Source organism: Triticum dicoccoides, chromosome 1B (assembly GCF_002162155.2).
Source record: "Triticum dicoccoides isolate Atlit2015 ecotype Zavitan chromosome 1B, WEW_v2.0, whole genome shotgun sequence".
Taxonomy (NCBI): Eukaryota; Viridiplantae; Streptophyta; class Magnoliopsida; order Poales; family Poaceae; genus Triticum; species Triticum dicoccoides.
Window position 1 is genome coordinate 444485922 of NC_041381.1, and position 17252 is coordinate 444503173.

General features: G+C 42.6%; 2 protein-coding genes across 2 annotated transcripts; one reads left to right on the forward strand and one right to left on the reverse strand.

The window, feature by feature from the left end:
- Positions 1–3890: 3890 nt before the first annotated feature.
- LOC119306527 (em protein H2-like) lies at positions 3891–4636 on the forward strand. Its single transcript, XM_037582721.1, has 2 exons — positions 3891–4094; positions 4185–4636. Exons 1-2 carry the CDS (start codon positions 3977–3979, stop codon positions 4346–4348), a joined length of 282 nt encoding a protein of 93 aa, XP_037438618.1. The 5' UTR covers positions 3891–3976; the 3' UTR covers positions 4349–4636.
- Positions 4637–5335: 699 nt separating this feature from the next.
- On the reverse strand, positions 5336–12133 carry LOC119340167 (chlorophyll synthase, chloroplastic-like). Its single transcript, XM_037612072.1, has 15 exons — positions 11928–12133; positions 11786–11836; positions 11590–11678; positions 11140–11227; positions 10575–10660; positions 10374–10460; positions 8444–8509; positions 8270–8353; positions 8098–8159; positions 7389–7464; positions 7244–7306; positions 7088–7169; positions 6301–6377; positions 5842–5889; positions 5336–5710 (listed from the first exon to the last, which is right to left on the reverse strand). The coding sequence occupies exons 1-15, from the start codon at positions 12037–12039 to the stop codon at positions 5648–5650; spliced, it is 1134 nt and encodes a 377-aa protein (XP_037467969.1). The 5' UTR covers positions 12040–12133; the 3' UTR covers positions 5336–5647.
- Between the last annotated feature and the right edge of the window lie 5119 nt (positions 12134–17252).

Genomic DNA, 17252 nt, shown 5'->3' on the forward strand with positions numbered 1-17252 from the left:
AAAATTAAATGCACATGATGACATGACAAAATGCAACACGCAAGCAAATGACATGGCAACGACGGCGAATAACTGGCAGACACCTGGCGCAACAAATCTGGGGCGTTACACCCGCCGCCGCCCCGGCTGCTCCGGCGCGTCGTACTCCTTCTCCTCCGCCTCGTAAGCAAGCACGTAAGAAGACAGACGCCGCAGCCGCTCCGTCTGCTCCGATGTCTAGCAGCACAACCAGAGGCGGGAGGCAATACAGATACGGTCCACCTCTCAAGCCTCTAGAGAAGTTACCGTACGAGAGGACCGAGGAGGAAAACGATACGATTGTGCGGACCCACGTGAAGAAGTTCTTTGAAGGGGTGAAAGCAAAGAGACATCAACCTCCGGAGGAGAAGGTAGATCCGGTGAAAGCAAAGCGCACTATCAATGCCCTGAGGAAACCACCAAAGTCTTCGCCGAGAACCAACTATGAGCGCATTACTGAACAGACATATCTCCAAGCCCAACAGTCGGGAACTACTGTCAGTACTAAAAGGTTAAAAGAACGAGCAAAGGGGGAAAAATTGCCCAGCTCGGCGAACAAGCACAGCAATCGTGCCCCCCGCTCAATGTGTCTAATGCTCCGGGGACGGTGGCCGGTTATGGAAATCTTGCAGATTACCTGCCTGACGATCAACTTCCTGATTTCTTGGAGGTGGACGAACACAGATATGAGTACGGGAAGCCTCTCGTCAAAGATGAAAAATCTCTGACAACAATGATGCGAAGATTCCATAATTGGTACATGGAAACCTGCAGAGAGTCTGGGGGTACGAATGCTTTGTATCTCAATATTAAAGAGGAGCACGACCTCGTTGCAAATGATCTGTTGACTGTTCCATTTGATGAGTTCTTCGCGTTCTTCAATCAAAAGGCCCTCGATAAACTAATGGTCTTTTGCTACTGTCTGTAAGTACTATTTCTGTCATTAAGTCTCTATATATAATTCGGCTCTTTCATTTCATGTATTTATAATTAATTATCCTCAATATATTTTGCAGATTGAAGATCGTCGAGTGCAAAAAACAAGAAATTTATGATATTGGGTTCATTAACACAAATATCATAGATGAATTTCTGGTTAAAAAGGACGTCAAAGAGGCCGAGGACAACGTGCTACAATCGTTGATCAAAAATCAAAACAAAGATACCATCCTCTTTCCTTACAACGGCAAGTGAGTGTTACTGTCGTGTGCATATTCAGTTTTCCTTATTACTCGAGCGAGGTTATAGTAATGCAATTTATGAGTTATGCATGTGTGCGCAGGTACCACTATATTCTTCTGGAGATTAAGCTTGAGCGTGGACTAGTAACTGTCTTAGACTCGAGACGGAAAGATTCCAAAACCTATGCGGACATGACTGAAATGCTCAGCAAGTAAGTTCAATCGATCATTATCGCACCATATCGGCAACTTTTTGTTCATTTCCTGATATTTCAAGTAATAATTATTATTTTCTTTGTCTTGCGGGGTTTGGAAACAGTTCACCGCACAAGCTTCGGGACTACCGAAGGAGTTGCGATATACATACCCGAAAGTAAGTACTACTGGCTAGCTAGTTGCGCGCATCTCCCGTTGATTCTATAGCTATACTTTCATCAATGTCATTTATAATGTTTCAATATCAGTTTGATTGACATCTATTTCTCGTAAAGTGCTTGTGACAGGAAGAAGGGAATGATTTCTGTGGATACTACGTGTGCGAGTTCATCCACAACGCGACTTTGAAAAACAAGCGGGGCTACTCTCAAAGACAATATGAAGTGCGTAAGCAATAATATTCACAATTTCATTTTATTACACCATCATTTCTGTTGAGTTTCATTCATATATATGTATTAATTAACCCCCTTCTTCAAATTAGACGTGGCAGATGCGGAATGAACTCCTAGAACCAGATCGCATGAAAGCAATTCAAGAGGAATTGGCGGGATTCTTTCTTGACCACGTCATCAATAAAGCCGGAGAATACCATGTGAAAATTGATTTCAATTGCTAGGGGATTGTAATTAAGAGATCTTATACATATTGTACATGTATGTAGCCAGTAGCGTCGGATACATGATATACGAAAACTTGTTGCTCGACCAATCTCTCGGAGAAGGAGAGGTCGATCGATCACTTCTCTCGGTATGCATGACGAACTTCTGTACTCAATGGTTCTCTCGATCACTTATGTATATATAGTACGTAGCGTCGATCAAGCACGGACATAAGAGAGGACACTTCTCTCTATTAATTAGCTAGCTAACACAATATATGAAACACCTAAATTAACCCCCCAAAACCCCCAATCCCCCTCCCCCCTCCTTTCAAAAAAAACAAAAACCCCAACCACTGGAAGGCTGACGCGTGGATGCCTTTTGGTCCCCGTTGGTACCACCAATCGGGACCAAAGGCCCCCTGACTGGGCTCGGCGCACAGAGCCACGTGGAGGCACATTGGTCCCGGTTCGTATTTGAACCGGGACTAATGAGTGGAGGTATTAGTAACGACCCATTAGTCCCGGTTCATGAACCGGGACTAAAGGCCCTTACGAACCGGAACTATTAGGTGTTTTTCTACTAGTGTCTTGCAAGAGAATTTGTCACAAGCCGCCAATCAAACACGTGTATCTTTGGGGGGCCAGATGGTGCATCAACCATTCGGTGCCAAGGAAATAATTAGCAGGCCAAAGATGAAGACAAACAATGGCGTGGAGTACAGACTTGCTGGCGTGGCTACCAGATGGTCCGTCGTCAAAATGATGATTGAACACCACTTCATGTCCTTGAGAAAACTCCTATTCTAGCCCTCATTCATTGGTTAGGCTCAGCAGCGATGAACTTGTGTCATTACCGTGTCGAAGGTGTTGTCTCCTTGCCGTTGCGCTGGCCTTCGGTGGTTAGTTTTGACAATCGAAATGAAAATCCTTGTCTTGGTTGTCCTCGACCGGACATGACCACGGCGACGTGAGAGCGCTTATTCCTTGAAAGAAGTCGGATTAGTCTAGATGTTTATTTCATACATTTTACAATGACTAAGCAGTATTTATCTTTCTCTAACTCTGATGAATAACTAATAAGAATAACTATGTGCATTACCATGATGCAGAGGTCAAGAGTTTAACCTCCTTTTTGTTTGAAAAAAAAATAGCAATAGAACGCTCGATCCATGCCTGGTTCCTACGACCGGACGACGACGAACGCACGTACGGGAGTGACAAGTACGGTAGTACTACGATCTACGCGCCGACAGGACGACAGTGCCAAGACAACGCAGGTGTTGTACGTAGGCTCCTACAGCTCTCTAGCTCGGCAGAATTGACAAATTTGACCTCAAAGCGAAAGTATTTCACAAACTAAACTATTTTTGAAAATATTTCACACCGCTGACCCTTTTGTGCAGCTCCCAACAATAAAGCGCTGCACTTTACTGTGCAACTCCTTACAGTTAGGCGTTGCACAGTGTAGTACAGCTCCTTACAGTTAGGCGCTGCACAGTGTGGCGCCTGTGTGTTAGGCGCTGCACGGTAAGAGTGTAGCGCCTTGCAGTTGGGCGCTGCACATTAGAGGTCAGTTGGATGAAATACTTTCAAACATAATTTAGTTTGTAAAATAGTTTCGCGCTGAGGTCAAATTTATGTTTTTTGCCCTCTAGCTCATTCCGGTGGCTGCCTCGGATAAGCACGCTCGGACGTGTCACCCGTCCGGTGCCTTGCCCAACGCGTGTCAATGCGTCAGGGACAGTGAGAGGAGAGGCTTGCGTCCGCGTCGTCGCACACGCGCCGTCTCCTGCACCCGCGACGCGCCTCCTCGCAGGCTATAAAATGGCGACGTCGCTACCTCCTCCATCACCACCATCAAACAAGCAACCACAAGCACCGCACAAGCTGGAGCAGTAGAGCACACACGTTCCCTTCCAGTTGAGGTTGAAGTAGCGAGGCAGAAAGAAAGCGAACGATGGCCTCCGGTCAGCAGGAGAGGTCGCAGCTGGACCGCAAGGCCCGCGAGGGCGAGACCGTCGTCCCCGGCGGCACCGGCGGCACCAACCTGCAGGCGCAGGAGAACCTCGCCGAAGGTACGTAACATAACAACGCACGTCGACCTTATATGTTGGTGATCGTGATGGCGGCTTCAGCTGCTCATGTCATGTCTACGGTGTTGGCAGGGCGCAGCCGCGGCGGGCAGACGCGCAAGGAGCAGATGGGGGAGGAAGGATACAGCGAGATGGGGCGCAAGGGCGGGCTGAGCACCAACGACGAGTCCGGCGGCGAGCGCGCGGCCAGGGAGGGCATCGACATCGACGAGTCCAAGTTCAAGACCAAGTCCTAGATGTTCACTCGGCGCGTAGCTTAGCAAGCAAGACGACTGCTTAGTTAGTTGGTTTACCTTGCCGGATGAATAATGTAGGTCAGGAATCCTGACGTGTGCACGCATGTAGGAGACCATACGTACTAGTATGGTCATGTGTGCTTGGTAGTCGCTGCTAGTCCGTAGGTACTGATGGTCAGTAGTCATGTGTCCGTGTCGGTCGGGAGTGTGGTTGTGGCTCCGGTGGCTTGTCCGGCCTCTCTTCCCAAACCAGCTTCCGCTGTATCCTTGTATTTCCAGTAATGTAAGTCGTCGTTGCTGAAATCTGAAGCTTGGTAGTTCGCTATTTCTTCTTTGCTAAGAACCCTTGTGGATTTGCTAGTTGATAAGGTAAATATCCAGCCCACTAAATGCTAGGCTCCTCCAGAAAAACTTCTTTTCCTTCTATTATTTTATTATTATTATTATTTATGCGGGATACAAAGTGTTCCCATTTGTTGATTGTAACTTCCAACCCGCTCATTTAAACGAGAACTCGACGTGCCGCATTACTAGCCAATGCCACCAGTTCCTTCTACAGGGCTAACTGTACATCTGATGAACAAGAAAAATGAATTACCAAAACAGATGAAACGCACGAGCTCTGGCCGCAAGAGAGTCGGTTTGAGATGCCACAAGCTTCATATACTGGTATATTCCTTAAAAGTTTTATCAGCAGGCCTTCAGCTAAAGTTTTATCAGCAGGCCTTCAGCTTGAAGGAAATGCATACTGAAGATGGGGTGTGGGCATGCAGGAGGTAGTGTTCTAGCAGTTGCAGCGGATGAGGACGGCACTTGAACGCCTAGGCGTAGACATTCATAACGGGCATATTGCTGCAATTACAAGATATGCAGCCCTGTTTTCCAGCACAAGACGGCCGTATATTATGCAGCCATTTTTTTTCAATTTTCTCATGAATGATGCTCCTCTGGAACGGAAGGAGAGGCTTTATCGAAATGCACTTTCCAGGAGAAACAATCTGAATCATAAACCGTAATAGGAGAAACAATCTGATCATTAACCATAATAACGTATCGTACCATCCAAAATTACGTTGTACAGCCAACTGATAGCATCACAAACACCTGACACTGTGCACCTACGGTCTACGCGCACTACAGGCACGGCGGCAGAAGGAAGAGCCACCGCCTAACGTTTCCATCTTCAGCATTCAGGGAGGCCTTCTTGATGTCGTTGCTGCAGATTTATTCCACTATCTGTGTTGTACAAAATGCCCCCTCATCCAAAGCATCCAGCTTGATTTGAGGTCCGTCCGTCCGTCAGTGGCTGGTCGCCAGGGCAGTAACCAGCAGGCCGAAGACGAAGAACGGTTGCGCACTCGCCTGCATTGGGCACGATAAGATGGCGGCCGCTTTTGCCGATCAGATACCGGATGCTCGCAGTTTTGGGAGAGGCCGTGGATGCTGATTGGAGAGAAAGAAAGAGAAATGCATGGGAGAGACAGCGACCGCACCTGGTATTTGACGTCGTACTTCACGGGGTCCTTCAGGAAGTACTGGAACTGCTCCATGAAATCAAGGATTAGAATGTACAAAACGTACGTGGCAACAGTCAGTGTTTTCTTTTCATGTTTATTACTCTCTCCGTTCACGAATATAACATGTTTTGGATATTTCGATATGGACTACATACGGTCTGAAATGAGTGAACAAACACACTAACATGTCTACATACATCCGATTCAGAAAAAAGTTAGAACATCTTATATTTGTGAACGGAGGGAGTAATATAGGAGCTAAAGGACAGTCTGACAAGCCTTGCAGATAGAGCAATTGTGTATAATATAAGTCATCTAAATGATTTTCACTTATTTCATTTGATCGTGAATAGGAAATTCTGGGGGAGTGGGAACATTTTAAATACAAAACGAGAAATAATTATATCCAAGGTCCAAAAAGATTGGTCAGCTCACCTGTAAGATCACCTGGGGAATTGTCAGTCCAACTAGTGCCAGGGCATAATACAGCTTACCCGTGCTCAGGAGGTACGCTGAAAATAGAGTTACAAGATTAGGGCAAGTTCCCAACATAAATTCAGGATAGATAGATAGATAAATAATAGATAGCGAATGAACATAAGTTTCCTGTGTCCCTAATTTATACCGGCAGATTGTCGTACATATCAGTATGGACTATTTTCTGTTTTTGCAGAACGTAAGCTTTGGGTGTAGTTTGCCGGCATCTAAAACTTTCTGGTAATGCTGAACATTTCTTTTCTTCACCAAACACATCTTCTGTCGTTATAACTAACACCAACTGCCTTCCAAGGATCCATGAAAGCTTCCATCATTAGGTTGAAAAGTTGTAGTATGATCTATTCGCTTTTCGACAAAAAGTATGATCTATTTTCACAGCTGGCCCATGACATTATGGTATGGTAGGTACTCGCATAAATCCATGAACTACTCTATTATACTCCCTCCGTTCCTAAATATAAGTCTTTTTAGTGGTTTCAAATGAACTACAACATACAGATGTATATAGACATATTTTAGAGTGTAGATTCACTCATTTTGCTACATATGTAGCCCTTGTTGAAATCTCTAAAAAGACTTATATTTAGGAACGGAGGGAGTATGTTTTTTTGTCAAGTTTGGGTTGCAAACCATGCGTTCTACGTGGTCACTCAATTATATGTTAAGCAAATGGCTTAGTAGTAAGCCTTGAAGGAAGAAAGAAATGAAAATTTTGTATCTTTACCTGCAACAGATAATTGAGTGATGTCGATTGCTCCAACACATATCCATTTTGCAGTTTCCATACCGAAGGCAACAGGGAGTGACTACAAAAACGGTAAAATGATAAACAGATATGCTTTGACAATAAACCTACAATACAGACAAAAAGAATAATAACCTGAAGTCCCAGAGTTCTATCCCCCTCAATACTCTTAAAATCATTTACGATAGCGATCCCCAGCTGCAAAGCCAGGAAAAACAGTCAGTGATCATGATGGTATACAGGATTGCAAACAAGCAAACAGATCATGAAATATAAATACCCCAGCTATGGAGTACAAAGTAGTTAGGACAACAATGTCAGGAGTAAGAGTTCCAAATAACGCCTGGCCAGCCCACCTGCACAAAAGATATAAGGATTTTACGGTACCTTAGTAGAGTAACTCTGGTCCTTGAATCCTAATATGGAATTACCTTCCCTATTATTCCTCAAGGTATTTTATACATTTTAACACAAACTAATTAAGTCCCAACAGAATTCACTAATTCCCACCCGACAGCTCGGCACTGAGCTTCAGGCCACACCTGAACTTCTGATGGGAAGTGGAAGTGGCGTCTGTGTTGGAGCCAAGTAAATTGGCTCCTGCCCAAACGGCGTGGTATTGATAAATGTGATTAAATAACTTCCGCAATCAATCACCAAACTACCAAGTGCGAACTGGTTACGGACTTGCAATTCCTCAGTCATGGGCTAGGGTTCTGATGCTTGGAAAGTGAGTTATTTTTTCTTGAGAAGAGGAAAGTGACAGTTGTGATGGGACTGAATGCAATATGTTACCACTAACGAAAATACAATCCCTTCTACTTGGTATTGTAGTCTGATAAAATCCAAACTAATTTGTCCGTTACATTGAAAATGACAAATGAGCGGGAAAAAAAGATGCATCTTCTTGCATATAGTATAGGTGACATCCAACATAACATTATCCTCTTATTCAACATGAAAAAAAAGATTCACAGCTTTGATCCTACCAGGGCAAGCCAATGTAACTCGCACCAAGAGCAAAGTTTCCTATCCATCCATTCTGCTTGAGCTGAAATGAGGAATAATAAGACAGACATTTTTCATCAAAGAGTTCACAACACACAGTGTACTATGCTAAAAACAAGATGCAGAGTGCATAGAACACAAGTACTCAAGTACCTTGAGGGGCGGTGCTGAATATATGTAAGAAAGCAAGGAACCACCCAGAGCAAGGTAGAAAATAATAGGAAAATCATGCCCTGCCTGAAATGAAACTAGAGAATAAGCAAAGAAAGAACGTATCTTCTACCTCTTAGTATACTAAAGTAAGTCTTGTTGTGACTTGTGACTTACCCATACGTCTAACAAAGCACCCAACCCAAGACCTGCTAACAATAATACCCAGATCTGAGTAATTACCTGGATCAAATCAACATCATTAGTAAGACATGTCAATTCTCACTGGACATTTGACATCAGCCTTTAGAATAAGATCGGACGATCGGAAGTTCGTCATTATTAAGAAGCCAATTTTGTTTGAAACATTCTACAGAAGACTGTAGCAATACATACTCTTCATCATCCCATAAGAAAACAAATCCGAAAATGGGGTTTCAAACAGTAAAGCACAACAACTTCAAGCAAAGTATCACATTAATCAACTCGCCATCTAGATAATGTCTATAATATTCAAGCTATAATATAAGTGAAACACATGTTAAGCTTCATGCACTAGCCAACGCAACCAAAAGTCCGAACTAATAGAAAGGGCTAGGCAATCCACATATACACTTCAACAACACAGACTCTAATGAGAACAGAACCCACATGGAAGCAATTATAGGGACATGCAAGTTATGTAGTTTTGATGTTTTGAACCAAAAAACAAAAAATGACGGAGCGCCCCCAGCTTCAGGATGGATTGATGCACGCAGCCATCTTCTTCATTTAGAATGTTATTACACAGTATCTTGCTCAAAAATAAATCCATCTGTATATTTAAATTGAGATATTGGTAGATCAGATATTGGACTTATGGCACGAAAAATGCACTGTCTATTGTTGATAATGACCTAAAAACATAAAGGCAAAGTCTGTGTGTAGCATTCTACAAATGGTGTAGCATCCTAAGAATTGATGTCTTTTATTCATGCACCATCACTGGATAATAGGGCAGATGAAACGGGTCAACTTATAACATAAATATGCTTACAATATTTATTGAAAGAAAATCAAAAGAAGTACATGTGAAATCGAATCAGAAAAAGGACATATAGACACAGAAAACTAAACATCTTGTAAGCATGTGGTTGTGACAGCAATATATTTGAGATGTCTGCTTAACAGTTATAGAAGTCATACGTGCATTCTCTAACATAAACTTTGGAAAGGAAATACTAGGATATTCTATAGTGGTTGTTTTATGAAAAAGAAAGGAGAAACAATATGGCACATTGCTCAAAAGATAATATTTTCATAGTTCAGATAAACGCTGCAATGCATCTATGATGCAGCGTCCGGGGATAACAAAAGCATCCATTATCTTAAAAAAAATTGCTCAACAGATAAGGAATCAACAAGTTCGTTTTATGCATGTAGAATCTACTTACGGAGGCATATTAGATATTGGCATATTGCCCAAGGATCGATCACATAAAAATCACCAACACATGTGCACGAAAATCTCTTCGTCCGGCACGTATTGTGCCTCTCTTCTTTTTATTTATTCCCCAATCCAGCATACAATCTCACAGCCCTTGTGCACGTATATATGAGACCAAAGCTAGCTAAAGCTAGACCTACTCAACTTAGGACACTTAGCAGCTAGCACAATTCGGACTCGAATTACTACTGAGTCCTGACCAGCAAGTAGACCTATACTCATATCCGACTCAACTAGCACCAAGGCATGGAAAATCAGAAACCAACTCCAACACATGCCCGTAAAAAAACTGTCCTAATTAGAACTAACTTAATCCTAATCGAACTAGCATTACTTAGACTTACGGCAAGCAAACAAAAACCTGATTACAATTCAACTGGATTGCATTAGAGGCAATATTGTTTCAAACAAAGCATGCATACACATGTCCAGTAATCGATGATACAATGACAGATATATGAATGAGTGTTTCCGGGAATTAAATATTTTTCATTGCTAAAATAAAATGTGGTGACAAATAAACCTGCAAAGTGGTCAACAGTTTATTAAAGTCATGAAACTAAACAAAATTCTAATTAGCAGTTGCCATGGAGTAAATCTCACTCCCGGAGACGGTCATACCTCATTTTCTGATATAGCTCCTGAAGGAATAGGACGATAAGGCTCATTAATAGCATCGATGTCTCGGTCATACCAGTCATTAATTGTCTACAAGCAATAATTTTTGAAGCTGACATATTCTTTAGTACAAATAGTTTTCCATGAAACATATGTGAGGTTACAAAATATGAATAGAGCAAACACGATGAATCTGAAGTAAACCTGCGTGTATCCTGTAAGACAAGGACCAGACATTAACATGCAAACAATAGATTTTGCAACATCTTCAACTGTCCAGTGGAAATTTCCTACAGCATGAGAAGTTCAAATAAGCATAACAGTTGCATTGTACACCAAGAGGAACAGCATTCATTAGCACAGAAGCCATAATGGCATTGTATTTTCATCCTAAACCCTAGAAGTTCTAGACGTCTGACAAGAGGGGAGAATAGTATTGTTGAGTTGCCATGTGTTGTTTTGTTGCAGAAACTGGGTGAAGTTTCCTGTGTAGTCAATCAATATTGAATTCTTTGGTCCACTCCAAAATAAATATATGGGACCAAGGATAGTGAGGAAGATACTGTAGGCCCACAGAGCATATCGACAGCATTTGCAAGCCAGCACAACTTAAATCGCCAGGTTACAGATGACTAGCAAATGTAAAGAATGTGGCACAATGTAACAATGGTGCATCGCATATGGAAAAATATAGCTGTCCAACTCCAACTCCACTTAAGTATAAACTATTCATGTACAGATAGAAACCATAATAGTCGATAAAGCATACCAGAGGCAGCTGCTCCACAAAGCACACCCCAGACAAGCGGAGGCCATGTCACCGGCTTAGTAAGTTGAAGACGGATCTTCCATATGTTCTGTATATGCAGCATGATAAAGAGGGGGTTAATGAGCAAATTATCATTTCTAGTGCCTACACAAAATTAGCTAGATAGTGATTAGTCTAAGCACAAAGCTAGTATACACAAGCCATGCTCGCATGACACCATAAGCCGCAACTCCATAAAACCTATACTCCACAAAAAGGTGAAATTCATAAATTTCAGCATCCACAGCCAGACACTTCACATCTGCTACATACAGTCCGACATTGGCTGCATGCTGAATCCCGAATTCAACGCATGCCTGACCAACCAGCTAACTAACAAACGACTCCGATTTGGATTCATAAATATATTGCGATGAGAAACCAGTTCATGGGAGCAGATTAATGACTCACGTCTTCTTGCTTGGCGCCCTTGATTCCGAGCAGCTGGTTGAAGCTGGACCCCGCCGCCGGCGCCTTCTCCGGGACCTTCGGCTTCGTTGCTACCGTGCCCAACACAACAAAACAAATCACACGTTAGAACTTCAGCCGAAACGCCCCATGAATCAATCGCAGAACAAGCTGAACTTCATAAGGAACGGGCGCCCACTTTCTTTAGCGTCGGCGTCGGCCGCGCGGACCACCGGGAACGGCCGCCGCCCTGCGAACGGAACTCACGTGCATCAGGACAACACGCGGCAGCACACATACGTACACAGTAAAGTAATAGGCCAGAGAGGAAGAGGGTATACGGCTGAGGGTTAGAGAAGGAGGCGGCAGGGAGAGGAAGCGGAGAGGGGGGCGGAAGGCGGCGGAGGAGGAAGATGTGGCGGCGGCGGCGGCGAGGAAGTGGGAGGTGGCCATGGGGAAGCGGGGAAGAGGAGACGGCCACTAGCTGCTTGGAGTGGACAGTGAGAAGTGGGAGGGGAGGATAACGCCGGCGCAGTTCGTGCCTGTTGGCCGGCTTTGCCCTTGCCCGCCCAAGCCTAGAATTGGAATGGTTCCGGGAATGGGTTTAACTATACGACACCGAATTGGATATACAATCTCGTGTAGAATATTAATTCAGTCCTTATGATTTACACTAGTAAAAAGGCTCGTGCGTTGCAACGGAAGAAAAAAAATCCTCTCATATCTCTATCTAGGTCAGTTGGACAAACTCTGTGTGGTCGGTTCGTAGTTTATGAGATCGAACCCTCCCATCGGCAATTTTATTTTTTGCCAGCTCTCCGGACCTGGGCCTCAGTGCACCGTCAGGTGAGCTTTCTCCGTTGGGTCAAAACGGGTGGCAAGCAACGAAACCAAATAGCGTACGTGAAATTAATTGAAGCGGGACCAAACGAAACAGGAAGAAACCAAGAATATCACCTCCTTTTAATAGTAGGTATAGATTACGTAACAAGTGTTTGCATGAGAAAAATGTTAGGGCATCTCCAATGCTAACCCTCAAACCATCCGCATCCATCCCGACTTGTTCTACTATCCAACGCAATAACCTAGTGGTATGCACGTCCGTTTTTCCGCAAATCGGAGACACACTGAGGCTTTGTGGGAGTCCGGATCACCGCCATTTAGGATTTCGACACCTCTAATAACAGGGGGTCAGTTGTAGGCTTTTCGATAAATAAGAGTGTCGAACTCAATGAGGAGTTAAAGGTAGAATCAATATTCCCTCAAGTTTCATCGACCACTGATACAACTCTACGCATGCTTAGGATGTGTTTGGGTACATGGAGCCTGTTTAAGAGTATACAGGATTTGGGTCATATTTTGCATGTTGTTTGGTAGGCTGCCTCAAGCTTAGCTCCCATCCTTCCCGTAGTGTAAATTGCACTAGGTCGAGCCTACATCTAAGAAAACGGTCGATCTAAACGTTCGTGACGGGATAAAGTAGCAATTACCTTGCTTTGGTTTTGTCCTAAACCAGATAAAGGAGCTTCGTTTGAGGAGATTCCTGGATTTAAACCATGTGTGGAATAAGGAACCAATTCTTCAATTTTATGCCAATATGTATGTTTCGGGAAACACAAATGACTGTAGCACTTGGGTGTTTGAATGGATCTTTGAAACAAATAGATTGTTTGCTCTGCTAAAGAGATGCTGGAGAAACTCAATTTCCCTTGATTCGATGATGAAGGATGAGAAAGAAGAATGCATTGTTGTCATGTGTTTGATGAACAACTGCATGTGCTGATGGGTCCTAATGTTGGAGACACCGTCTTAAACAACTCAGATCTAAAAGATTTGGCAGTTGACAATGCAACATCCTTTCATATCTTATGCAATACTCTCGTGCCCACAGCTCGCCCATGATAGATTGAAGGAGTCCTCAGGAATAGTCTGGATGCAATTTCCTGTAGAGAAACATTTGGCATTGAAGTATTTTCCTTCGCAATCTGGTCGGTTCGGCTGAATATCCTCGTTCCCCGAAATTCTATGCACCATGGATACAAATGCTGATAAATATGGCTCAAGGCAAGAGGTATATTTGTCGTGATGGTACAAAATACTTCATACCACCAGGTCATAATATTGTTCAAGTGATGAAGGATGACGACAAGGGAAAATTTGTCGCTGAGCCTGGTAAGAAAAAGGTTGCTAAACCAGAGCTGATAAACAGGAAAACAATGAGAATTCCAAGGGAAGAAAATCCTTTGTTGTATGAAATTTGTGTTCACACTTAGAAAACTCTTGATAAACATGTGCATCTGGACCGAAAGTAAAAAAAGGTCATGTGGCTGCTGAGCTAAACCATGTTGCAAACACTACTCGACAGACACTCCTTGTTCTAAAGGAGGATAAGCGGCGATCATGGTTTCTTCTTCAAAAGTTTTTCACTAAGGATCGACTCACAACAGCTGGTATTTTAAAGAATTACAACTACATTGATGCTTTTGAGATGGATCGCAAGTATAGAGATACTCCTCTCCTGGCCAAGTCCACGTCAACTGATTTGTTGTCTGTTGAAGAAGATGATATTCTTGATGAATCTAAGGAAACTTCCCCGGAATTCCATCATGAAGCAAAAGAAAATGATGAAGAAGATCACCCTGCAGGACCAACAGATCCTACCATCCCCAGAGAACGTGTTGATGGAGATGCAGCTGCTGCTAGAAATTCTCCGTCAAGAGTAACTTCAACTTGTAACCAGGATGATGATTATTCATCGAGCATTTATGGTTCATCTAGTTCTTCGGGCATGTAAATTCCCCTCGTGTTCTCTTGTTCCTTCTTGCCATGTGTTAGCAAATAGGGGGAGATGACATCGAGAGTTACATGTGCGGGAATCATTAGCCAGGGTTGGGTCTTTGATTTGGTTCTTTGTTGAGTTTACAAACACTTCTTGTTTCTCATCTGGTTATTTATCATGCTACAAAACTCTCATGAAACTTTGTTCGATGTTAGTTAATAACCACCTGCCACATTATCTCTTGAGAATCCATTTTGCAGGTGGAATTACTATTATAGTTCACTTTGAATTGCTTGTGAATATATATGTTCTAACATTAATAACCCCCCTGCCATATTATCTCTCGAAGAATTTGTTTTGCATGAGGAAATTTTATCATAGTTCACTATGGATGCATTGATTTGTTTCTCTTTAACATTATTCTCTCAATGCAATCCATTTTCCTCGGAGCTATAAAATATATCTCTGATGTTTTATTCTAAATATGCAGGTTATAAATTCACTAATCTTACAGATGCTACATACATTTAGGGGAAGCCTATTTTATGTTCGAGATTACTTACCGAATTTACTTTCCGCACGCTACCGGTCACATATCTACCCACTCTTCATTGAATATTTGTTTTGTAAACAATCGTCCAAAAGGGGGGATTATTGGTGCAGTCCTATGCCCCCCTTGTGTTTTGGAGATAGTTGTCAGAAATGGTGAGGTATTGATTTATTTGCTAGTCCACACAGAGAAATTGTCACTGGAGTTACGAGAAGATTGTTATAATCTTCAAAGAAGTTTGTTATAAATTTTCGAGAGTGTTATATGCATTGTAGAGATGTTTACTGGGCTTCGGGGAGTTTGCTATTGAGAAGAATGTGTGTCGAATACAGCCCCTAAAAATGTTGCTGACGTGAAGCAATTTGTACACAAGGCGTCCGAGAGAATATGGCTGCAGTAGAGAAGAATGAAGACATGACATTTTTTACGTTGTTGAATTTATTCTTTTGAGTCATAGGACCACCATACTATTAAGAGGGGTACAAATATTCTGAGACTTTTCTGTGTTGTGATGCTAACTGAAATCAATCCCATGTGAGTCGAGAGAAATCTCTTCGTGCGCTAAGATAGTTACTCGCCAGCCAGAGACAATGTTCTTCTAGGCTACGAGAAAAATGCTCTAGCAGAGGAGACGCTTTTACTTGCCCCTCAAGTAAAGTTGTCGGGTGTGTCTGAAACCCGACCATTGGAAACGTGTCAGTTGGCCATTGGCTGGGATTCATGCCCTTATTGGTCATTTCCCCTTTGGGATTGTTGCGGCTATAAATAGCCATCTTCTACCAAACCTGGAGATTAACTATCTGTAAAAAAGTGATCAGTAGCATAGTAATATGATAGCTTTGATAGTAATGGTAGCAGCAACAATAATGGTAACAGTGATGGTAATACTTTTGTAGCAGTAACGATAGTAACAGCAACAATAGTAACTTAGCAAGATCAATATGTACGAAAATTGTAGGCATTGGATCGGTGATTTGTTGGATGATATTCATCATATAACAGTCATAACCTAGGGTGATGTGGCACTAGCTCCAGTTCATAAATATAATGTAGGCATGTATTTCGTAAATAGTCATACGTGCTTATGGAAAGAACTTGCATGACATCTTTTGCCCTACCCTCCCGTGGTAGCGGGGTCCTATTGGAAACTAAGGGATATTAAGGCCTCCTTTTAATAGAGAACTAGAACAAAGCATTAACACACGGTGCATGAACTCCTCAAACTACGGTCATCACCGGGAAGTGTCAAGCATAGGATCTAGAACATAGATATAGTGATGATGACATAAACGGTTCAGATCTTAAATCATGGCACCCGGGCCCGAAGTGACAAGCATTAAGCATGGCAAAGTCATAGCAACATCAATCTCAGAACATAATGGATAATAGCACTATTGTAGGATGCTGCTAACACGACACTACGATCAGAGACCCTTTCACGAAACTGTGTGTGATGCATTAATCACAGATGATGGTGTAAAAGAACCGTAAAAAAAGGTGCAAAACATTTGCGATGACGGATGCATCAAACATGGTTCAGATTTTTTTGCGTGTGCGATTCAGGGCATACTGTTCAGTTCAATTAACTATTTGCAATAAGGGTGAACAAAAGAAACGGGCTGCCAGATGAAGGCGTATGCGATGTAGAGCATATGGTTCACTCGGATGAACTGTTTGTGATGAGGCAGAACAACAGAAACGGGCAGCCAGATGAAGGTGTGTGCAATACACGGCATATGGTTCACTCGATGGATTAGGGAAGAGAACATCAACGATTCAACTTAACAAGATGTGTATGATACACGGCAAACATGCCTGAAGGTTAATTTGAGAACAAGTACACGGAGGTTAATTTGTGTGTTCAGAAAACAAAAATTATCAAAAAGTAATGAGATAGACCTTTTTCAAGCCAATCAACATGTGTTCAAAAAATAAAAAATGTCAAAAAATTACAAAACAAAGACCTCGATATTAACTAGATGGATGGGTCACTACAAAGGTTTATAATAAACCTTTGCAGTTACCCACCCAACTAGTTAATATCGAATCTACGTCCCATCCCGTCACCCATCTCATGACTACTCCAGCCTCAGCACAATTAACTTGGGAGTTCTGTTAGATGAGCTATCGGTAGGAAGCTGGTCCTTGCTGCTGTAGATCCCTCTTTGCAGCCTTTATTGCGCAACACAATGAAAACGGTTCAACTAAACAAGATGTGTGTGATATGTGGCAAACATGTCCGTTATCAGAAATATGTGCGAAGACCAATAATAAAACAGACGATTGCTGCTAATAAGCCGTGTGATTTGCTCTGTCAACAGAAGAATAACCTATATA